Genomic DNA, 25,759 nt, shown 5'->3' with positions numbered 1-25,759 from the left:
CCTGTCCTCAAGGAGCTTACATTCTAATGAGGGAGCCAACATGCAAACAACCAGGTATATGCAAGATATACACAGAGTAAATGGAAGGTAATCCAGAGGACAAGGAACTAGCAGCAGCAGCAGGACTCCATGTGCAGAAAAGGTCTCCTCTGTATTCTTCATGTTCATTATCTCTTCAAGTGTAGTGATACTCCATTATATTCACGAACCACAATTTGTTTTGCCTTTCCACAATCAATGGACATCTGTTTCTTATTCTTTGCTACCTCAAAAGGTGCTACTATAAATACATGTTTAGTTCATGGCTTTTCTATCTTTAAGGACCTTAGTGTACATGCCTAGCAGTAGGATATCTGGGTCAAAGGGTAATGGATATTTTAGTCATTTTCTTAGCCTAATTCCAATTTGCCTTAGAGAATGAGTACCCTTCATTTTAATTTTCTCCTCATTACAGACTACTAATACTAACCCTTGGATGCAGTGTGATATACTGCACATCACACCACTGAAAAGGTTTTAAAGGAACAGATCTCATCCATATTATACAAATAGATAAGAACATAAAAATTGACATACTAAGACAATCTGGGTTTCCAACAGCTAGGTTAGCTTCTGGATATAAGGAAGAAACACATGTCTAAATCCATGATGTTACAAATGTCTAGCAATAAATATCTAGAATATACTTACAATGCTAATTATAAAATCAGAGCTACAACGAAACATTCACTCAAAAATAGCTTTCACATACTGTTATATTTCTGTTAATGCATCTGGTTAAGATATACTTTACAATCAGTTTAAATGGTTTCATGCCAGACAAGTTAGGACACTGAGTTTCTTGGATGCAAAAGCAATCTGATGCTTTTAAGTAATCTCTGAAAATCTAGAAGAATAGAAAGGTTAAACAACTGGTTGGTGTAAGGTCACTGTTATGGATAACTGAAAATTACTTGTATCAGGCAAAAAAAGAAGACTGTTCTATACTAGGAAAAGTACATTAAAAACTCAAAACCTCTACTAGAAATAAGAAGAATACAATGATGACTCTTCACCGTTATCACTGAACAATCCTCCAAGTCTTTGCAAAGTGCTTTGATATAACTGCTTTTTAAACCAATTTTATATAAGGGGTGAGGGGGAGAGAATATACAAACCAGGGAACTACCCTACACAATAACTAAAGGATAAAGTCTAAACTCCAATAGTTTGGCATTCAAGACCACATTTAGGTCCCCAAACCATACCTCCAACAATGTCTTCCACAGCTCTCTTACATAAATTTTCTAGTCCAGACAAATTCGTCTACTGATTGTGTCCCCCAGATCCCACGATGTTTGTGTGATTCTGATCACATCACTTTCCTTTTCCGTTAATAAGTCTGCTGTTGGGACCACCCACCCCCCTCCCACTTTTTTCATTCATCTAAATCCTCTTTCTTCAAAAGCCTGCCTGTGGTACCACTTGTTCAGTGAAAATTTCCTGACTACCTCAACTCCCAAGGAGCAATCCCTTCTCTAGATTCTCTTTTTTCCTCCTAGACCTGATCTATAATTATGTTGGCATAGGAAACTCCTCTACCTATACAGGTGGGCATTTGCTTTGCAGTTTATAGCCTTGGAGAGTCACCTGGAGCACTAAGTGGTTAAGTGACATTCCCAGGGTCACACAGTCAGCATGTACCAGAGGTGAGGCTTATACCCAGGGTTCTCAGGCCAGCTTTCTATCTACTATTATGTTATGGCTACTCTGAATTCTTAAAGCACTCATTATCTGAATCATTCACTTAACAATCACCTTGCTATGTAGTTTACTGGAGAAAGCCAATTGGCTTTGGACCTAGCAGACCTTCATTCCAATCCCACTTCTGACAGAAATTATCTGAACCTCAGATTCCTCTATAAAATGGGGATACTTATCCATTCACAAGTCATTTCACCTGCCCAAACTGTAGTTTTTTCTTTTGTAAAATGTGCTTATGATACTTGTACTTGGACTTTAAAAGTACCCTGTGAACATCAATATGCTATATTATTTAAACTATTAGTCATCCTTGTGTTGATAGATGTTTTCTTTCCAAATATACTGTAAATTCTTTATGGTCAGGGTGCATATCTCATATTTCTCTGTATCCCTAATATCTTGCAGAGTACCTTGAACAAAGAATGCACCCAATAAATCTTCACTGCATGGTATTACGGAAAGAATGCTGCACCTGGGCTTGAATTCCCCCACTCTGCTATTTATTATCTCTAGGAGATGTCACTGACCTCTGGGCCCCATATTCTTCTCCTGTAAGATAAGGGGGTTGGACTAGATGACCTTAAAGGTTTCTTCCTACTATTCTAAGCCTAATCTATGTTACTATGATTAATTGGTTAGAGTTAGAACTAGAATTCATATCCATTCGATTTTCCCATGCCAGTTCTGCAGTGTGTATGAATGCGCTCTCTCAAACAAGAGAGGAAAGAAAACCTTATCAACTGGTTCTGTGGTAGAACAGTCAAATTTGTCCATACCCACTTCTATTCATGGAGGCTTTCTCTATGCTGGTTTATGCCACACTGATCTTTTATCTGTGAACTAGTCTCCTGAACATGTCAGACTTGGGCAGAATTCTACTACTTCTCTAAAAAAAGATCAGAATAGCAACTAGCATTTACATGGCAAATTGATAGTACTTACTACTATTCAATCAGGAAAAATAACCTGGGAGGTAGAAAAATAGTATTATACTAATTGTAGCGCATGCCACACATTTCGGTTGATTCAACTGTAAATTCAGAGGTACTTTAAATGAAATAAAAATGTATTTTGAAAAGAAGTCAGAATTACTTTTCAAGATTTCTTTTGTATAGAATCTACTACCCAGGGATCTCTGGAGGTCTGGGTGTTATTTATAGTAACCTCTGTTTATAGAATTTATTTAAAAGTTTTATCATGTGCTTTCTGAGTCACAAAGATTCAACATCAAACCAATCAGGGTAATTACACCTTAGTCTTACCAGATAGCCTCTCCAGAATGACTGGATGATGAGGGTTGCTTCTTCTTCTGACAGAAGGAGAGAGAGAGGAATTGGTGGCCTAGGACTAAAAAAAAATTAAGTGGTTACATTCCCATTATCCTTCATTCCTTGAAATACCTTTGACAGCATAATTGTCATTCTCATTAAATGTCCTTATCCATTTCTTAGAAACTAACAATGACATTTTTGAAAGAAAATTGTTATGCTTATGTCACCGTTGTGTGTTTTTTAACTGAAAAACAAAAGGTGGAGTTTTTGTGACATTTTTAAACCAGTATTATATTAAACAGCTGAAAATATACTTTTCCGTTAGAGAATTCATGAAGTTAAAGTTCTATTTCCTTACTTTGTTAACTGAGCAAAATAACTGCTAAGTAATACTATATAGGTAAAATTCAAGAATCAAATGAAATTGACTTTTCTAGACAGTCTGAACCCAGAAGGACTCTGAACTCATTCTAAATTTCTATTGAAGGAACAATAATTAAGTAGGCAGTCTCTTTTCTGTCTATATATAATAGTTTGGATGTTTTCTGGATGAAGTGATTTAAATTCTTACATATTTATAAGTTACGATCCATTTCTACATTTTAATAAGCAATAAAGCATCTCAAATGTTCTATTAGTTAATGGTGTTAACTCATAGGAGGTTATTTATCTTAGCCATTATGTCATTCGGTAGTCATCAAATACTTTTAAATCACAGTTTTCTCTTGGGTTTTGTTATAAAAGACTTACAGAGGCATTCATCATTGAAATGCTACTCTGTATCTGACTTAATAAGGTATTAAATTAAAATCTGTAACATTAAATTTCATTCAAGAATACAAGTATTCAATCCACAAGGATTGAGAGAGAGAAACAAGTGATCCGAGTTACCAAAAGTAAATTGCATTCAGAAGATACAATTAAACATGGGATCTGCTGCAACAGACTCACGAGCAAGTTATTTCATTGCATCCCAGTGACAAAGCAGCCTTTGACCAGAAAACAAAACAAAACAAAAACCCAGCTAAATTGGTCAAAGAGATTGACAATACCTGGGCTGTGCACATATTTTGAGCAGGTGATTGTTTTCCACTTAACTTTGACTGAAAATTTTTAAAAATTAAAGAATATATAATTTGCATATTCAATTTGGTCCATTCTAGAATCACAGAAATCAAAAACAAGAATGATCTAAGAAGTTATCTGGTCCATTTTCAGTCAGTGCTCTGTGTGTATGTGTCTTACTAGTCCCTGACTTCTATGACTAGACAAATCATTTAAAAATAACTGAATGATGGGGGTTTTGCTGTTTCTTTTAGAAAAGTGCTCCCCATTTAAAATAATCTACTATACTTAATTTTTCCCTCTTCCTTAACCACTTCCACCCACTCACAAAGAGGGCCAACAATATACAAACAAGAAGGTTCACTCAACAGACCATTATGGGGAAAAGGAGAAGTGAGCTTGCTTGAAAAAGCAAGTCTAAGAGGTAAAACAGAAGCAAGCTATCATCCACCACCACCACTATGTATATTTTTCTCCACCTCTGTAAAGACACATCAGTTCCGTGGAAGTGGCTGAGGTCCTTCCGAAGTCTAGTAGCAAAAAGTACACAAGAGACTTTCCAGTTTTATCCTTGCCTCCTCTTCCTCTGCTTCCCCTCATTAAGATCATATTCTTGGCAATGTAACCTGGGCTCTCCTCAAATATGGGCACCTGAAAGTTGTAACTAAGATGAAGGCACACTTAAGAGTTAGCGACTATTCAAAACCATGTCCTCTAACCCAAACCTGAGGCTGTTACTTCATTTTTTTATGTAATTTTAAATTTTAATGTAAGTTGGCGTGTTTTTGTTATACCAAAAACACATTAACTTAACTTAAAACACAAATATTTAATTCAACAGAATAGCAAGGTAAATAACAATAAAAATCCTATCATGTGCATAGGGGGACATAGTTTCCCACACAACTACTGGGAAGGAGAATATGTTAGGTTGCACAACTCATACTCCTAGGGAACATCTGGCTATCCCTAAAGCTACCATTTCTAGCTCCTCTGCTGAGCTGCTGATGTCATCTGCTGACATCTAGTGATACTGTCTGATGGGTTGCTTTCTCCACTGTGCTGCCTTCTTGCTAGTTCTCCATTGAGCCCCGTTGCAATCAGTTGGTTCTCCCCTAACTGCAGTTGCTGTGTATGACTCTTCTTCACAAGGAAGTGTTGACAGCTCTTTTTGTGAGTCTAGCTCATACTCTCGAGGCTATTTCAATTCTTTGGAGTCAAATCCACAGCTCTACTCAGCACTAGCAAACAATAGGCACAGTGGGAAGACTGTTGGATTTGGAAGCAGGGGACCACAATTCAATTTTACCACTTAGTACCTGTGTGACTTTTGTGTCTAAAACAAAAACAAAAACAAAACTCCTTTTTGGAGTACCAAAGTCAGATCTCCCTTTCATGATTTCCCCTTTTCTTTCATTCTCCTAGGCTTGAAAACTGGGAGTCATCCTTGACTTTCTTTCCAAATCCAATCAGTCCTCTAGTTTTGCATGCTGTGATGGGAAAATCACTGGATTTGGAGTGAAAGTACTTAGCTTCAAATTCATTTCTCCTAATCAATTAGTCAATAAACATTTATTAAATGTCTACTATGTGCCAAACACTGAGGATACAAAGACAATCCCTGTTTTCAAGGAGCTCACAGTCTAATGGGGGAGACAATACAGAGGATAAATTTGCTATATAAATAGTATAATGTTGTTAATGTTAAACTCCCTGGGCACCATTCGCTCACCTATAAAATGACAGAATCAGACAAGATGTTCTCCAAGTTCCCTTTCAGCTCTAAATCTATGACCCTCTGACATGTAGGAGGCAAAATTTGAAGCCCACACTTCCCTGGCTCCCATGTCCAGTACCTATTACATTCTGCTTCGCAAAACAAACAAACAAAAAAACTCCTTAAGTGCTATCTATATGAAACCATTCATTATTAACTCTCCTGATATTAGCTAGTCTATAAATCAAGAAAAACTTTAAGATTGAACAATTAGTCTGAAATAAAGAGAATATTACTGCTCTTTTTTTTCTGAGACTTTCAGTTTTCCTTCTTTAAAATCTTTTTTGATATCTGGTCGTTTATAGAGGGCAAAAGTATTAGTACTTTATGAGATTAGAAAGAGGATGAGAACTTCTAATTTTATAACCTGTTACCCACATTAGCCAAAGGACTTTCACTAGTAATAAAACACTGAAGTCTTTTGCATCATAAGATAAAGCAAAATGAGATTTCTAAAAGACTTTCAGAAGCTACCACTATTGACAACATTGCTTTCATGGTTAAATAATGGAGAGCTGTCTAGTTTATGAACTACAAATAAATATGGGAAGGCCAGTGTAAATCAGGGCAAAATAGAAAGGACTCAGTCTTCAGTATAGCAGTCACTAACAATTATCCATCCTTTCAGCAGGCCAGCTTGAAGAAGTAGAAGTCATGCCAGTTCTGGTTTTGTCCTTTGGAACACTTGCAACTGGCTGCAGGTCAAATAAAAATAGAGTATGAGCAACATAACCCATTGACAGTGAAAGAGATGGGGAGACAGGGGCTGTGAATACATCACAATCGAGGCAGGAAGCAGCTATAACTTTAGATGAAAAATTATAACTGACAATTCCAAACCAAAAATACTTGCATAGTCACACAATTTCACAATACTGCTGAACATGTTTCTACAAAAACTACTTTAGTGGCATCAATTCATTTTTAAACACTTTTACATCTTTAAACCATTTCCAAATGTAAATAAAATAGGAGCTCACTAGAAAAATCAATAATATCAAAAAGATGGGCTTTGATTTCTGAATGAAAGCACTACTTAGCTATCTAGTCTTGACTGATTTTTAATTTATTTAAATTTATTGGCACCTGTGTGCATACAGCTGATGATTAGTAAAAGCTGAATGCAATGGTCTATTTCTACAGTATTCAGAGGAGGAGTGCCACAGCACACATATATTGTATTAGAAAAGAATCAGAGAGGTTAGATTAAATCTTCCCTGTCTAGCTGTAGATCAAGCAAATGATTTACATTCAAAATATTATTTAAAGAGAATAAAGTAGGAAAAAAAAACTTCTTCCAAGATCCTGATTCTATGCAATTTTGTATACAGTTAAGCAGCTGAGATTGCTTCCCTCCGACTTCCAATCAAAACCAAGATGAAAATCAGTAACTGGAAAAATTATCTTCTATAACATCTCAAATCAACAATCAATTAATAAAGTCTTACTCTTGCAAGCTTTTATAAATTTTTTATTTTTACAATTACACTTTGAATATTTATAATTAAAATGAACAATTTTATCTATAATTTATTATTCACTAATAAAAATACTGCATAGCCATTGCACTCATTCATGACTTGTTTTTCAATATAGTATCTCTGAGATTTTTTATTGTGTTGCGTTCTGAGCTATATGAACCAAACATTTGTTGTAGGTATAGTAGAGCCTATCCGAATTTGTCTTTCTAGACATTCTAATAACTGATCATTAGGATACTGTAACAGAGATCTTTCAGTTCCAGCTTTCCAGTGCATGCATGGTAGCTCCAGCAGTGAGAAGAGAGTAGCTATTAGAAATCTTAGATATAAAGAAGGGATCTTCCCCTTTTCCTTTCACTAATCTCCACCCTTGGAGATTGTCAAGCAGTTATTACCCCAGCAGCAAGCTGAAGCATTCTCCTAAACAAGAGAATAGAGTACCACTTTATCAAACCTATAACTGGAAATAGTTTCTTTATCCAGATAACAGTATTTGGTAAATAATGCACTGCACACCGTATGATCTCTCCACAGCCGATAGGTATTGTGGTCTTACAAGACATGCTTTGGATAACTTGGCAGTTTGAATAAAAAGACATGTAGGCAGGGCCAAGAAGGGGGTAGAGCCACTGAGGTTTTGCTGAATGTAGAAAACATCAAATTTAGAGGGCACTGGCAACACTCGTAGTCCTTCAGTAGCTTGGTTAGCAAAAATAATTAGTTCAGATAGAAAGCTACCAGGTAATGGGCTGGAGTGTACTCCTCTGCTACATCTACCTTCCCCCACTCCCCACAGCCAGCTGGCATCCTACAGTCTCTGTTTCCCACTTAACCCCCTTCTCTCAACTGAGGATACATTCCATGCTGTTTGCTCTGGGGGCAATAACTATTAGTTATAGCTCAGTACATAAATATTAGAACATTTCCCTTTCTTATAACTGGTTAGCATGTATTTCCTTTAACATTTGACTTAGGAAAACATTGGTAAGATATCGTTACTATGGCTTCATCTATTTCAATAAATATTCTAAGAAATTATAGGGTCTTTTTGAGAAATATTACCATCTTTTGTGATGTAGAGGCTAATCACACCTAATGTGGAAGCTTTTAATCACATGCAAAAAGCTTTTAAAATGTTGTGCCCTTGAAAATACTGAAATATACTATGTTATAAAAACCTGCATGTTCTCACACTTTCCTTCAGAGCCTCCCAAACTCTGAGCTCTGACAATATGAGCATCAATCTCATTATCATTGTGTATATCCCTGGAAAGTACACTACTGAAGTAAGTGAACTTATCCACAGCATTCAAAACTTCTTCATTTGCTGTAACCGATGGTTCCACATATGGATGGTGTTAGTAGTGGCTGATGGAGAACCTGTGTTTTCTTGGTCTCAATTGTTAGGCCAAAATTAGTACAAGTAGCAGAGAATTGATCCATGCTTTGTTGCATCTCAGCTTCAGAGGCTGCACTGAGTGCACAATCATCTGCAAACAGAAAAGCACACACTAACACAACCTCCACTTTGGTCTTGGCTTGTAGCCTTTTCAAATTGAAGAATTTATCATCAGTGCGGTAGCTGACCTTTAAGCAGTGTTTGTCCTCATTGAAAGCATTTGACAATATGGCTGAAAATATGCTAAAAAGTATGGGAGCAGGCACACAGCCTTGTTTCACTCCACTGGTGAAAAGCACGAGAACATTGTCCATTATCCAGAACCCAGGGAAGCCTGCTGTCATGAAATTGATGCACAATGCTGATGAACTTCTCTAGGAAACCAAATTTTGACATAATTTTCCATAAGCCCTCATAACTAACAGTATCGAAGGCCTTGGTCAGATCTACAAAAATTGTACAGACCTCTGTTCTGCTCCTGCATTTCTCCTGGAGTTGTCTTGGGTAGCAAACACCATATCAACCATTCCTTGGTCCTTTCTGAAGCCGCACTGGTTCTTAGGTAGATGACCATATTCCAGGTGAAGGATTAGCCTATTAAGGAGGACTCTGGCAAGAATCTTGCCAGCAGCAACTAAGAAAGAGACCCCCCTGTGATTATCACAGGACAATCTATTTATTTTACCTTCATAGAGATGGACAATGGAGGCATCCTTGAACTCCTGGGGGATTTCCTCCTTTTGCCATATAACCTGGAAAATGTCAGTCTGCTTTCGTATCAGCAATGGACCCCCCGGACCCCCTATCTTGTAAATCTCAGCTGAAATAGAATCAGCACCAGGTGCTTTGCCACAAGATAGGAGCCTGATTCAAAACCTCTTCTTCATCCGGAACTTCAGCTAAGGAGGGATTGACTTCAACATGAGGTCAGTGACTTCAGCATTGATTGATGATGGTCTGTTGAGAACACTATGGAAGTGTTCAGCCCATCTCTTCAGGATCATGTCCTTATCACTAATCAATGTGGCTCCATCGGTACTGAGTAGTTGAGATGCACCATAGGTCTTTGGTCCATAAATAGCCTTCAGGGCATCATAAAAGTGCTTTGGATTGTTACTATCAGAATAAAACTGAATTTCATCTACCTTCTTACTGAGCCAAGAATCCTGCATCTCTCTGAGCTTTGTACTTTTTTTTTAATTGAAAACTCTCTTTGAAACTTAGATGAAATAAGTTTGAGAATAAGTCAAGAGGAAGGCTTACTGTATGCAGGTTAGAAACCTATGGAATGGCTCCATTAAGGGATGATATAGGCAGGTAATCCTCTAGATTGATTATATTATTCCTCCTAGCTTTTAAAGTAACTTAAGTAGTATAATGGTTTTTTATTAATTTTTTTATTTTAGGCAACTGTTAAAACTTAAATACATAAGAAAAGAAAAAAGAAACATTGTAAACAAATATAAAATAAGAAAAAAAGTCATGTATACAGCAGAACATAGGAAAGGATTCAAAATATATAGCAATAAGTTTTCATTTCAAGAAAGCCTATATGTTAAATACTGTGCATTATGTTTGCTTTACTTTTGATGGAATTAAATGCTGTCTTCTTAGAGATGGATGAACTATCCTGTTGGTAAACCCTGTGGAGTTCTCGTTTTTCATTTAGCAGCTTCTGAATTTTCATCAAACCAGTCTTGATGTTTGCAAGTGTTCTGACCCAGATGAGCAAATGTAGTGCTATATACCACATCCCTGAAAGCTAACTATTCCTTTCTTACTCCATTGGTGCCAACTGTGTGTTGGCTCAACTTTCCCTCCAAATTAGCAACAAACTGTTCCCTCTCAGAGAAGATCTCTACCTGTTGACATTAATTCTTCTGATAGTCATTTTGCCTTGGGGATGCTGCTTTTGCTGAATGCAAATATTTAGCTTAGAGAGGATAAGTCTATGATCACTCCAGCACCCTGCACCACACATGGCCTTTGCCACTCTCACATCCTGTCTCTTCTCCTTATAATAGCATAGTCTGTTAAATGTCAAATGTTTGCTGTGAGGGTGCATCCATGAAGCTTTATTGCATTTAGTAAATGGAAGACAGTGTTGGTGATGAGGTCATGAGATGCACAAGTCTTCAGTAGTAAGTGACCATTGCTGTTGCTGTTTCCTACTCCATTCTTCCCTAGGACTTCCTGCTAAGTCTGGTAGTCTGAGCCTACCCCAGCATTAAAGTCACCCAGAATTATAAGCTTGTGCTCTTTTGGCACATTGATAATAAGGGTCTCCAGGTCTTCATAAAATTTTTCTTTGACCTCATCAGGGTTCATCATGGTGGGAGCATAGGCACTGATGATGGTGCCATGATGTTTTCCTGCAAGTGGCAATCACATTGTCATGAATCTGTCATTCACTCCTTTTGGGAGGCATATAAGCTTGCTGAATTGATTAGTTTGATTGCAAAACCTATACCAGTTTCACAGTGCTCCTCTTCACTGTGGCCACTCCAGAAAAACATGCATTGAGCTTCAACTTCAGTAAGCTGGCCTTCATGCACCAGCCTTGTTTAATTCAGGGCTGCTATTTGGATGTGATACCTGCTGAGTTCTCTTCTTGCAAAGAAGACCTTTTAGGTCTGCTGGATTTTGATTTTGTGTTGTCTGTAAGCGTGCACACATTTCATGTGACAGCTGTGAGTGGAACTGTCTTTGCAGATGTTTTTGCACATTTTTTTGGCATTTCGACTTCAAGGTAGGATCTCTGGGCTGTGGTAATCAGGCCGAGGTTGGGTAAGCAGACAATTTTTAGGGCACCTTTTCTAGTCCCTTCCTCACACCAGGAGGTGAGCAGTGCAATCCTTAAAAGGCTACCCAGACACCCAGGGGGCTGCTGAATCCCAGTGTTTCCTCCAGTGAAAAGACGACCCTATGTCCTGTGCCACCTGTGTGCAGGATTATGACCCCAGCTCCCAGTGTATCCACCCCTGCTGCATCATCACTTGCCTGTTGCCACAGGACTTTGAGATAGGTAAACATGGTAAAATGGTATGGGTGATGTCTTTTGATTCATGTGTAAGTTGGATTCAAATGAGGCAGAGTTGCATGAAGTCATCAGCCTCACTCTCTCCTCCAGAGTCATCACAGTCCAGTGGCAGGAAAGAGTCAAGATGACTGGTGATGGCTCAAGATGCAGTGGATGACCTTGGCATCTTGAATGTCTAACCAAGCTCTAAGCACTGCACAGCGCCTGCTTCAGTTGCCTTCATGGCCATTGGAATAGATTGTTCTCATCTGCCTATTCCACTAGGGAAAGTCTTCACATGCTTGGGGTAGACACCTCCCTAACTCACCAACAGGTTTGAGACCCCTTGTTACCCTCAACCTGGTTTAGCTCATCTGCCAAAAGTTTACCAGGATGTGGCTGCTGTACATGCTATAGCTTCTTAGAGCCACAGGTGAGAGTTAAATGGAAGAGGTAGACACCAGGAAAGCAGCCCCGAAAAGGGCTCCTTAGCCTTCACACCAAAGGTACTAGTCTTCCCTGAACACACTCTACACCAGACTCCATGCAAGGAAAAAGCTTAAGAGCAATCATAGCTGTCCACAAGTGGAATGGGCTAATGTTCCCCTTCACTGAAGGTATTTAATCAGAGATTGGGTGACCACTTTTCAAGGTAGAGGGGATTACTCTTCAGATAAGTGTTGGGTGAGATGACCTATGAGGTCCTTTGTAATTGAGGTTATATAATCCTATGATAACTATGACTTTGGCATATCCTATGACTTAATGAAATAAAATGAAGGGAGATGTGCAAGGCATGTGTGCTGGATATGCCTAGACATATCATAATGTCTCAAAAAATAATTTGGTGTTTTCTGGCTAATTTTTAAAGTTTGCATTTTAAAGTAAAGTTTTTAATTTTTTAAAAATAAGTTTAGTTAAATTTTAGTGTTTTTAGTTTGATAAATAAAAATAATATCTATTATTGGGTATTCCATAAATGTTTGCCTTTGAAAAATAATAAAATTCCCTGGGAGCACATCCTAATGAAATGAGCCGCTATACACCTGTTTTCAGAGGTTCCTTAAGCTAGAAACACCAGCAAAAGAAAATACACTGTGAAGTGTATAAGATGGGACCACCCACATCAAGCTTTTCATTTGAGTGAGAATGGAGAGGAACTTTACATTTCAGTAGATTCTAATTCTCAAAACTTTTGTTTCTTCTGTTTCAACTCAACATTCTATCTCCTACCTCTCTACATTCCCATAAACCCTCTCCCACACCTGGAACATGCTCCCTCCTCATCTTGGCCTCTCAGAATTTTTATCTTTCTTGCATGCTCTCTGCAGGTACCACCTCCTTTCTGAAGCTTTTCCAGATTCCCATTTTTCTTTTTTCTATCTTTTTCTTTTTTTTTTTCTTTTTTTCTTTTTGGTGAGGCAATTGGGGTTAAGTGACTTGCCCACGGTCACACAGCTAGTAAGTATCAAGTGTCTGAGGCCAGATTTGAACTCAGGTCCTCCATCCAGTGTGCCACCTAGATTCTCCTATTTCTTGATGCTCTCTTCTTCCTCAAATTACTTTATATATTATACTTAGTTGTATAAATGTTGAAGCTTCCCAGAAGAATATGAACTACTTTATAGGGAAACAGTCTCTTTTTTGTCATGCCCATGATAAACTGTGACCAACTCACAGGAGGCATTTACTAAATGTCTGCTGAATTGAATTGAATTTTTAAAAGGATGTTCATATTAAGACATCAAATGTTCAGTCTCCTGAGTCATCTCTAAAAAATAGACAGAAATCCGCACATACACAACACAACTAGACCAATGTTCTGAATTTTTTTCATCAACATTGCATGACAGTCTAATGTCTTACTCTGAAACTGTTTAATTATGGATATTAGAAGGAAAAAACATTTTTAACACATACTGTTTAATTTGTGATTACTGGAAGCCCAAGATATTTCCCTTCTGTTATAAAACTGAACACAGGATGTTATCACTGTGATGGACTTGTCCTAATGTACAAAGCATTGTTTTAATTTTTGCCTCCGTATTTTGGTTTAAAAAAAATGCCTCTGAGTGATGCAAAAGTCCTGCCTTACAGGTTTTTGTCTTACAGCAGAGGATTTGGTTGGAAAGCCATTTCACCGTAAGTAATCTTTTCTTCTTTCTTCTAAAATCCAGTTTTTGTTTCACTGAAGTTCTTACTTTAACAACATCTTTCATGAATCTTTATCCCTTGGGATATGAGATTAGAAAGCTAGTAGTAGACCTTTGAACTTTGAGCCTGTTTTTCTGCAAGTGAATCTGAACAAATATCAAGTCTATTGTTTTTGACCCATAAGAAAAACTATATTTTACTCAGCCTAAAGGTTACAAGCAATGGTTTCAAAACTTCTAACTAGTAGGTCCCATGTGGAGTACAAAATGAGCTTGGAACTGGGTTGTGCAATTAGGAGCATAGTATATAGAAGATATGAAGTAATTCTCTAGCTATGAGAAATACCATTCAATTCATACAAGACATAGAATGTAGGGAAAAGAATATGCCATTTAAAGGGAAATAAGTAAGCAACTAAGGAAAATTGCATTTCTTCATTTTATAGCTTAAGGAACTGAGGCGCAGAGTGGTTTGCTCAACAGCCCAGCAGTTCCCAAAAGAACTCTCAACCTTTTTTACTAAACAATCCCTCCTCCAAAGATAAAGTAACCATTTGAGGAATACTACTAATATGTTCTCTTCCAAAGGGGAAAAACACTATTTCTTTCCCTTAATGCCTTTTTTAACATGATAAATTATAATCTCCAACAATATGTCCAAGAGGCATCTCAAACTCAAGGCATCCAAAACAGAAAGCTGACTCCTCCTCCTAACTTGCCTATTTCTGTTGAGGACATCACAATCTTTTCAGTTATGCAACCTCAGAGCCATCCTTTACTCTCCTCTTCCCTAGCCTTCACAACCAGTCAGTTGCCAAGTCTTGTTAATTCTACTGCATAATCTCATATCCATTCCTTTTTCTGTACTAATGTACCTGCCCCCCTAGTTTAGACCCTAATCATTTCTCCCTTGTACTATTACAACATCCTCCCTGTCTCTTATCTTTCCTCTCTCCAAATCATTCCACAAATAGCTGGCAAAGTGATATTCTTTTTTAAATAATTTTTAAAATGTTTTGGTATTCTGTACTTAACAGACACTAATTAACACGTGTATTTCCTCATACAAAGAACAACAGAAAGATTGCATATGAAACTGCTTGCCTCTTTTTTAAAAAAAAGTTAGATTTAAAGCTATCCTCCTTGCTTGTGTCCCCCTCCAAACCACCTTCTGTTCTCTTCTGTTTTTTCAATGCTTCATTACTATCACTCTTCTCCTTCTCCTCCTAAAATTTTCCGTTGATATTAAAAAGAAAATAAAAGTCCTTTCTTGTGTCTAATAAGTCCAGTTAAGCAAAGAAAACCCACATGTAGGTCACATCTAAAAATTTATATGTTGTTTTGAATCTCATGTCCATCACCTCTACCAGGAGGTGGGAAGCATGCTTTTTGTTGTTTGTTCTCTGGAGTTGTGGCTGCTCATTGCATTGATCATAATTCTTAAGTCTTTCAAAATTATTTTTCCTGGGGGCAGCTAGGTAGCGCAGTGGATAGAACTCCAGCCTTGGAGTCAGGAGGACCTGAGTTCAAATGCGGCCTCAGACACATAACACTTACTAGCTGTGTGACCCTGGGCAAGTCACTTAACCCCAATTGCCTCACCAAAAAAAAAAATATATATATATATATATATATATATTTTTTTTTTCCCTTTCAGTGCAGTAGTCAATGTATAAATTGTTCTCCTAGGTCTAGTCACTTTGCTCTGTACCATTTCATACAAGTCTTCCCATATTTTTCTGAATCCATCCCTCCTTATTTCTTATGGCACAATAATATTCCATTACATTTATGCACCATAATGTATTCAATCATTCCCCAATTGATAGGCACCTAATTATTTTCTAGTTCTTCGCTACAACAAAAAGTATTGCCATAAACAACATTTTTTACATGAGTCCTTTCTCTTTGTATTATATATCTAGGAGTGTTATCACTGGGTCAAAAGATATACACAATTTGGTGACTTTCTGAGTATAGTTCCAAATTGTTTTCCAGAATGGCTGGACCATTTCACAACTCCACCAACTGGGTATGGGTGTGCCTGCACTCCTCTATCACCTCCAACAATTGTCATTTCCCTCTTTTGTAATCAAAGCAGTGTTACTAAAGCATAGGTCTGTCCATGGCATGATCCTACTTAAACTCCAATGGTATTTCTTCTTGTCTCTAGGACAAAATGTTAACTCCTGTTTGGCTTTTAAAGCCCTTTGGAATCTAGCTCCAGGCTTATTGAACATTACTCTCCTTCACCTTCTCTACATTCTAGACAACCTGGCCTACCTGCTGTTCCCTGTAAATGACTTTTGATCTACCTCTAAGTATCTGTACAGGCTGTTCCTCATGCCTGACATAAGTGCTCCCCCTGTCTACACCTCAGCTCAAGGGCCATTTCCCATACGAGATTCTTCCTGATTCCCCCAGTAGCTATTGCCTTCCCCTTAGAAATGATTTTGTATATATTTTGTATTTAATTTTCTATTAACATGTTTTCTATCAGTAGACTATAAGCTCCTTGAGGGGCTATTTTTGTCCTTATATCCCCAATTCTTAGCACAGTCCACACATAGTAGGTATTTAACAAATGCTGGCTGAATTGAAGTTTTAAGCCCAGTAGAATCATATAGGGAAACAAGGATTTTTAACATACTCCATTTGGTATGGTGACATGCAAAGAAAACCACTTTCTTCTGGTTTTCCTCCTACCTATCTGACTGCACCTTCTCAGTTTCCTTTACTGGATCCTCCTCCAAATCACACCCTCTAACCATACGTGTGCCTCAGGGTTCTGTCCTGGGCCCTCTTCTTTTCTCCCACTATACTACTTCACTTGATGATCTCATCAGCTCCTATGGATTTAATGACCATCTCTATGCTGATGATTCTCAAATCTCAAATATTTTGCCCTAACTTGACCTCTCTGCTGACCTCACATCTCCAACTGCCTTTCAGACTTATCAAACTGGATGTCCAACACGTCCAAAATCAAGTTCATTTATCTTTCCTCCCCTATACCCTTCCCACCTCCTACCTCCCCTGTTACTATAGAGGACAACACCATCCTCCCAGTCCCCCAGGCTCACAACCTAGGAATCATCCTGGCTTACTTACTATCTCTCATGCCGTCACCCCCCCCCACCCCATATCCCAGCTGTTGCCAAGGACAATCAGTTTCACATTTGCAACATCTCTTGAATATGCCCTCTTCTCTCACGATCTGTTGGTGGGCCTGCCTGCCTCAAGTCTCTCCCCACTCCAATCCATCCTCATACAGCCACCAAAGTGATTTTCCTAAAGAATGAATCTGACCATGTCATCCCCCTACTCAATAAACTCCAGTGGCTCCATTTCACCTCCAAGGTCAAATACAAAATCTTCTTTGGCATTCAAAGCCCTTCACATCCTAGACCCCTCCTATCTTTCCAGTCCTCTTATAGTACACCTTACTACCAGACACATACTCTTCAGTCCAGTGACACTGCCCACTTTGCTATTCCATGAACAAGACACTTCATCTCTTGGCTTCGGGCATTTTCTCTGGCTGTGCCCCGGGTCTGTAATGTTCTCCCTCCTCTCTGATTACTAATCTCCTTGGCTTCCTTTAAGTCCCAACTAAAATCTCATCTCCTATGGGAAGCCTCTCCCAACTCCTAGGGCTTTCCTTCTCTTAATTATTTCCTATATATATGTCCAATATATAGCTTGTTTATACATTTATTTGCTCATTATGTCCCCCACTGGACTGGGAGCTCTTTGAGTGTAGGGATTGTCTTTGCCTGCAACAAAGTAGGTGCTTAATAAATGCTTATTGACTGACAAACTGTCTGAATACTGGACTGGAAGTGAGAAGAACTAAGGTATAATTCTGGTCCTGTAGCCCATTCAGAATGTGTCCTTGGATAAATCACTTTGTATCTGTTTACAAAATAATGTAAGATTCATAAAATAAGGAGGGCAGAAAAAGACCATATGTGAAAAATATATCAAAGCAATATACTTAGGATTTATTGTTTCTCTAGATTTGTCAATGACTTATCTTTTATGCTACCTAAAATTTACAAATACAAAACTGTATGTAAATATATTGAGAAGATGCATCAGTTAAAATAAGGCTCAAAAATAGCTTTGTATTTCATTTTAAAAAATCTTTCTGATATAATAAATGAGTATAGCACCTCCAGGATTGTATCCAAAAACCTCTGTTCAGCATTCAAAGGCCTTCATAACCTAGGCCCCCACCTTTCCGGTCTCATACCTTACACTTCCTTCATGCACTCTTCAATCCAATGATAATGGTCTCCTTGCCATTCCATGAAAAAACATTCCATCTCTCTGCTCCCAGCACTTTCTGTGGATGTCTCTCATGCTTGGATTATTCTCCTTCCTTATCTCTATCTCTTGGCTTCCTTGGCTTCCTTCAAGTCCCAGTTAAAACTTCACATTCTACAGGAGGCCTTTCTAAATCCGTCTTAATTCTAGTGTCTTCCTTCTATTAGTTATTCCTATTTATCTTGTTTGTACATATTTGTTTGCTTGTTGTATACTCCAGTGGATTGTGAGCTCCTCAAGGGCAAGAACAGTCTTTTGCCTTTCTTCGTATCCCCAGTGGTTGGCACAGTGCCTGGTACACAGCAGACACTTAATAAATGCTTACTGACAAGTAGAAATGTGCTTACACTTTGCTAAAATAAACTCAGAGAGGCAAAGAAACAAACACAATTGATTTGGGAACCTAACTGAATTTTAGAAGCTAGTTTACCTAAATTAGAAAGTTAGTTTTAACATCACTTTACAATTAGGTATAAGTTACTCAAAAAGATACCTGATAGTACTTACTGAATCTTTAGCCAATCTGCCACAAATGGAATTGAGAAAAATTCTGTGAATGGCTCGTCTATCCTCTTTGGATTCTGGCTGATCATTATGCCATAGTATTTGGTTGAAATGAAAAAAACAAGTATTCATCTTAATTGTTACAATACATTACAAATTAGCATTGCTGAAATATTATTAGGGATGCTGAATATTCAAAAAGATAAAGAACTTACTTGTATAACCACTCAGTCAGAAAATCACAGGCAATAAATTTTGTTTTTTTCCGCTGAAGAGAGAAGAGAGTTTCATATTATGTACCTATTGCAATTGATTACAACTCTATAAAGTGCAGAGGAAGAGAGGCTAATTGATTGCTTTTGTTAGATGAAATATGCATAAGAGTCTACTTCAGTTTTGTAAGTACTAGTCAGCAGCAAAGCTTAAATGAAGTATAGAATGTTCAAGACTTACAGAGCTAGATCTAAGTAAAAACATTCCCTAAACAGAATTGGCATTTTTTAAAAATTCAATTTAATTTAATTTTTTTTTCCATATGCTTTTGAGTTGAAATTTTTTTCTCCCTTTTTCTCTCCCCCGCACCCTCCCCAAGACGGCGCACAATCTGACACAGGCTTTACATTTACATACCCATTAAACATATTTTCACATTAGTGAAGTTGTAAGTAAAAATTAAAACCAATAGGAGGAACCATCAGAAAGATGAAACAAAATTCAACTTAAGGTAAAAATAAGTGACAGCGATTTGACTTCCATAGTTCTTTCTTTGGATGTGGACAGCATTTTCCATCCCAAGGCCTCTGGAGATGTCTTAGATCCTCGTAATGCTGAGAAGGGTTCAGTTTAACATTCTTAGTCATTGCATAACGTGGCTGCTATTGTATACAAAGTCCTCTGGGTTCTGCTCACTTCACTCAACATCAGACCATATAAGTCTTCCCAGGTTTTTTTGAAGTCAGCCTGTTCATCATTTCTTATAGAACAATAGTATTCCATTACATTCATATACCACAACTTGCTCAGCCATTCCCCAATTGATGGGCATCCTCTCAATTTCCAACAATTGGTATTTTTTAAAAATTCAGTCTATGAAGCTTTTTACTGAGCAACCATGCTCAATCCTTTTTTTCTTTTCCCAAAATCCATCTTTATAAAAAAAAAAATCAAAGACTTCTAAAGAACATGTTAGGATAATTCAATTAAATTCAATAAACATTTATTTTGTTTGTTGATTTTTTTAAATTATCGAGCATTTATTTTCTCTCTCTCTCACTTCTTTCCCCACTGGGAGAAAAAAAGAGAAAAACAAAATCCTTGTAATAAATATGCATAGTCAAGCCAAACAAATTCTCATACTAGATATGTCCAAAAATGTATGTCTTATTCTGTACCATGAGTCCATCACCTCTCTGTCAGGAGGTAGATAAAATTCTTTATCATTAGTCTTCTAGAACCAAAGTTGATCAGAGTTTTTAAGTCTTTTAAAATAGTGTGTTTTTACAAGGTTGTTGCTATAGCATAGACTGTTTTGTTTCCACTTCACTTTGTATCAATTCATGTAAATCTTTCCAGGTTTTTCTGAAATTATCCTGCTTGTCATTTCTTATAGCACAATAGTATTCCATTACAATCATGTACTACAACTTGTTTAGCCATTCCCCAACTGATGGGCATCCCTTCAATTTCCAATTCTTTGCCTCCACAAAAATTGTTGCTGTAAATATTTTTGTTCAAATACGTCCTTTCCCTTAAAAAAAAAACTTCCTTTAGGATATAGACCTAGTAGTGGTATTGCTGGGTCAAAGAATATGCACAATTTTATAGCCCATTGGCATAGCTGCAAATTGCTCTCCAGAATAGTGATTCTATGATCTTATATCAAATAAAAGAAATTACCAAAAAAGGATGATCGAGAGAACGACAATTTATGGAAGAAATGATTACTTTCTCATCATTAGTAAATTTTCGTGAAAAGTATTTACACGTGCACCAAATGTATCCCTGAAAATATGAGGTGGTTATTGATAGGCTTTCACAAATTATCTTCTACAGTCGATCACCTCTTTAGTGTTATGCAGTAGACAAAAAGATAAAGAGAATACAAACACCACTGTAGTTTTCTGGGTTTTTTTTAAGTACTTGACTTGATAAAGCAAAATGTAATCTCAAAGGTTCCTTTCTGACAAGGATACTCCTATTAATGTATGTGGACATAGGATGCTAGTATCTGCTAGAGAGAAGAAAGCAATTACAGCCAGAAAAAGCAGTGATGCTATTGCTGTCATAGTGATTCAGAGCTGGAACACCTACCAGGACAGGCTGACAAGGCAGATACCACTGTTACCCTACCTCCACGCATGGGCAGCATGAGAGACACACTGGCCTACAGAGCAAGGAGAAAATACAGAGATGCCCTAACAGAATATGTGGCTAGGAGAGGAAACTAGAAATGGTGATCCTGAGTCTCATCCTTTGTCTTCCTTCTCTACCTTCCCCTTTTCCCATCCCTGATCTCTCCAGGGAAAAATGAATCTATTTTTCCAATCTTTGCCTTTTAAGAGTTTGTGGACAATTTTACCATTTGTTTCAAAAGAAACTGGTTTCTCTAAAGACAACATTCATTGAAGTACTAGAGGCAGATAGGTGGTGCAATGGATAAAGTTCTGGACCTAGAGTCAGGAAGACCTGAATTCAAATTCAGCCTCTGACACTTGGTAGCTGTGTGACCCTGGATAAGTCACTTAAATGCTATATATCTCAGTTTCCTCAACTGTAAAACAGGAATAATAATAATAATAGCAATTCCCTCTCAGGGTTGTTGCAAGGGTTCAAATGAGACAATATTTGTATAGTGCTTAATACAATGTCTGACACATAGTAGGCACTTAATAAATTACTGTTCCCCTGCTCTTCTGATTTGTATATGTCCCTGGAAGATTAAATATAGTCAAGAGAGAAGTTATGGTCAATGAGGTATAGAGGGAAAGATAACTGATAGATCCTATTATGGCTGAGAAGCATTTCTTGGCAAAAAGTTAGGACTTACAGCAAAAGAAAAATTTTTTGATACATATTTTTACAGTTTCCAAAAAGTGAAACCATGCCTAAAACCACTGAACCTGAAAAAGTAGTGGTGAGAAGTGGGTCTGTAAATGAGTCGGAGTAGCTTTCTGAGGCAGGTGTTTCACAGCTATCATGCATAAAAATCTCACAACAAGTGTGGCAAAGCAGAAATATTAAACACATCATTTGCTGACACAACAAAATAAAAAGTATAATCAATAAGGGAATCTGAAGAAAGTATTCAATGAAGAATAAATACTATTATACTAAAGAATATGTGGATCAAAGAACAACTCACAAAAGCAATAGATAATTTCATCAAGGAAATAGCAACAACAGGAACATATCAAATTTTGGGGATGCCACCAAAGCAGTCCTTAGGAGAAAGTTTATTATTCTTAACAAAAAGAGGGAAAGAAGGCCTCCTACTAAACTCATACAGTATGAGACAATCACAATCCTAATACCTAAACCAGGGGGAAATAAAACACAGAGAGAAAAACTATAGATTAATATATTCAATGGATATTATGATTCAATAATGCTGAATAAAATGTTAACAAAGATGGTATAGTGATATATTTAAAAGATTATGATTATACACTACAATTGGGGTTAAGTGACTTGCCCAGGGTCACACAGCTAGTAAGTGTCAAGTACCTGGTCTGAGGCCGGATTTGAACTCAGGTCCTCCTCACTCCAGGGCCGGTGCTCTATCCACTGCGCCACCTACCTGCTGCTAGAAAATGCTTTTGACAAAATACAGCATTCATTATGTTTTTTAAAATTAAAACATATATCATTAAATGGTCTTTACTTATTATGATAAACAGTATCTATCTAAAACCAAGATCAAGTATTATCTATAATGGAGAAACACTAGAGTTCTTTTCAGAAATACTAGAAGTAATGGAAGGATTCCACTATTGCCACTATTATTTGATACATTTCTAAAAATACTAACTATAGCAATAAGACAAGAAAACACGTAGGCAATAAGGAATAAAATGACCACTTTTGCAAATGATAAGATGGTTTACTTAGATAACCCTATAAATTCAACTAAAATTGTATTGAAGCAATAACTTCAATAAAGTAAGCAGGATATAAAATAAACTTACTTAAATCATCAGCCTTTTTGTATACTATCTACAAAACCCAACAGGAAGAGATAGAGAAATAAATCCCATTCCAAAAAACTACAGAATGCATAAAATATCAGTCATCCTACCAAAATACACACAGGAATTATATGACTATAGCTACAAAAACACTTTATAGAAATAAAGGAAAACTTAACTAAATAGAGAATTATTAATTGCCCATGGTTGAGTCATGCTCATATAATAAAAACTGAAATAGTACCTAAGTGACTGTATTTCACCACATAATCTTCACCAGTGCATAATCATTGCACCCTGGTTTTTTTTTTAGTCCAAAAATTGGTTTATAATCTTTCATCACGTAATCGTCACATGGTATAATTCTGTTAGTCATGCTGCTTAAAATGTATACAGCAGCAATGTATTCACCACTGGCATATGGATACACATTTATCTCTCATGCATTGCGAGCCACAAGCCTAAAATTCTCAGTGCTTAGGCATGCACTGTCAGCATGTTTCTGAAAGCCAACTTGTAAGGTTTGTTTAGAGAACTGCAGTACTAACAGTATTGTCACTCAACCCAATGAAGAGCTGTAGGCACAAGGGGAGAGGGCGGGCAGGCAAGAGTGAGTCACGTAATATGGTAATTGGGTAATGTATCTTCATATTCATATATAATGTGCATCCTAATTCTGCACCAACGACAGTTTAGTAATAAATGATTAAGCAATACGACCATACTTTTTAAAGCTTCATATAATAGTCGCACCCCACTTTTTGGCATAAAATCTGCAATGATTATGTGTTGAAACACAGTAATTTGCAGATCCAGTGGCATAAACAACCAAGGGTAATACACACACACACACATGAATGTATGTATACATATATAAATGTATATGTACATGAACTTACAAATATCCCTTATATACAGCTTGCTTTTCTTTTTCACATGTAACTTTAAAGCTATCTTGCTCTTGCTCATTAATGATCCTTCTGGCCTGCCTCATAGTACCTTCTGTGCATTTTAAAAAATGCTTCAATGGCATTATTTTCTTCTCTTTCTTTTTCTTTCATTTTATGGGGTAACCCTAACGCTTTCTACTCACTTCTCCCAATTGGGAAGAAAGGGGGGAGAATTCTTGACCATGAAAGGGATTGAAAGGATAACAAGAGATAAAACTGACAATTTTGATTACCTAAAATTGAAAAGGTTTTGAACAAACAAAATCAATATGGTTAGAATGAGAAAGAAAAACACTTAAGTGGGGAAAAATCTTTGCAGCATACTTCTCTTATAAAAATATGAGATACCTGGAGCAGGTATGTGGCACAGTGGATAGAGTACTGGCCCTGAAGTCAGGAGGACCTGAGTTCAAATGTGACCTCAGACACATAACACTCACTAGCTTGTGTGACTCTAGGCGAGTCACTTAACCCCAATTGCCTTACCAAAAAAAAAAAAATCTGAGATACCCAACATATAGAAGATTATTTAAAATATAAAAGAATAAGAGCCATTCCCCAACAGATAAATAACAAAAAGATATGAAAAGGCAGTTCTCAAAAGAAGAAACAAGAGCCATCAACAAAAATATTTAAAATTTTCTGAATCACTAATAATAAGAGAAATGTGAATTAAAACAACTCTGAGGTTCCATCTTGCACTCATCAGACTGGCAATGACAAAAAATCAATCAACAAAAATTTATTAAGCAACGTTAAGTGCCAGGTACTGTGCTATGTGCTGAAAAGGAAAATGACAAATATTGGAGGGGCTATGGAGAAATATGTGCATTAATGCACCAGTGGTAAAGCTTTAAATTGGTACAACCATTCTGGAAAACAATTTGGAACTATACATACCCTTTGACCCAGAAATACCATTGTTGTGCATATACCCTACAGAAATAAAAGAAAAGAGGAAAAGGGCCAATATATACAAAAATATTCACAGTAGGACTCTTTTTGTGTGGTATAGCAAGGAGCCAGAAAAATACAGGAGGTCCTGTCAATTGTGGAATGGATGAACAAATTGTTATACAAATATAATAGAACAGTATGGCAATATAAGAAATGATCAAAGGGATAGATTATTAGAAACCAGAGAAGACTTGTATGAAATGATTCAGTATTAAGAAAAGCAGAACCAGGAGAACAATTTATGCAATGGCAACAGTTTTCTAAAGGAAAACAACTATGAAAGAACTAAAAACTCTGATTAATTCTATGACTAATCATGACTCCAGAACACTGAAAGTGAATCATGCTTCCTACCTCTTTGCAGAGAGGTGATGTACTATAGGTGAAGAACAGACATGCCTTTTTATATAGATGCTAGGTGGCATGAGCTCTGGACTTGGAGTCAGGAAGACATGAGTTCAAATCCAGACTGACATTTACTAGCTATGTAACCCTCAGCAAGCTACTTAATCTGTTTACCTTCATTTCCTCATAAGGAGTAATAATTGCATCCACAATGAGATAATATGAATAAGGCATTAAGTGTGGTACACAGCATATAGTAGATGCTTGATAAATGCTTGTTCAATTAAAATCTAAGCCTATATGACCAATAGGTGAATTTGTTTTCCTTATTGATACTTAGTTGTTACAAAGAAGGGCTTTGGTGGGAGGAAAGCAGTGATGGGGACACAAAATAAGAAAAAAGAAAGAAAATGTCAATGAAATATTATTAAAATATATAGACAAATGGAGAAGGAAAGTCAAAAGGGTACATAGATAAATACCATTCTGTTTATATCCTGTTATATTTAATATGTATCTTAAAAACAAGCTAATGTTAATTAGCCTAATTAGCATAATATTCAGTTTTGTAAATAATTACCT

At 37.0% G+C, this 25,759-nt stretch overlaps 1 protein-coding gene across 1 annotated transcript in view; it reads right to left on the bottom strand.

Moving 5' to 3' along the window:
• Positions 1-25,759, bottom strand: part of IQCK (IQ motif containing K) — a 113,776-nt gene that overhangs the window by 59,337 nt on the left and 28,680 nt on the right. Inside the window, exons 5-7 of the mRNA XM_020965242.2 lie at positions 18,957-19,009; positions 18,745-18,822; positions 3,006-3,090 (exon numbers count right to left, since the gene is read on the bottom strand). Coding sequence (XP_020820901.1) covers positions 3,006-3,090; positions 18,745-18,822; positions 18,957-19,009 — 216 coding nt within the window. The remainder of the gene's footprint in view (positions 1-3,005; positions 3,091-18,744; positions 18,823-18,956; positions 19,010-25,759) is intronic.

The sequence above is a fragment of the Phascolarctos cinereus genome, unplaced genomic scaffold (genome assembly GCF_003287225.1).
Source record: "Phascolarctos cinereus isolate Bilbo 61053 unplaced genomic scaffold, phaCin_HiC Scaffold_4;HRSCAF=312, whole genome shotgun sequence".
Taxonomy (NCBI): Eukaryota; Metazoa; Chordata; class Mammalia; order Diprotodontia; family Phascolarctidae; genus Phascolarctos; species Phascolarctos cinereus.
This window is presented reverse-complemented; position numbering and strand designations above follow the sequence as displayed.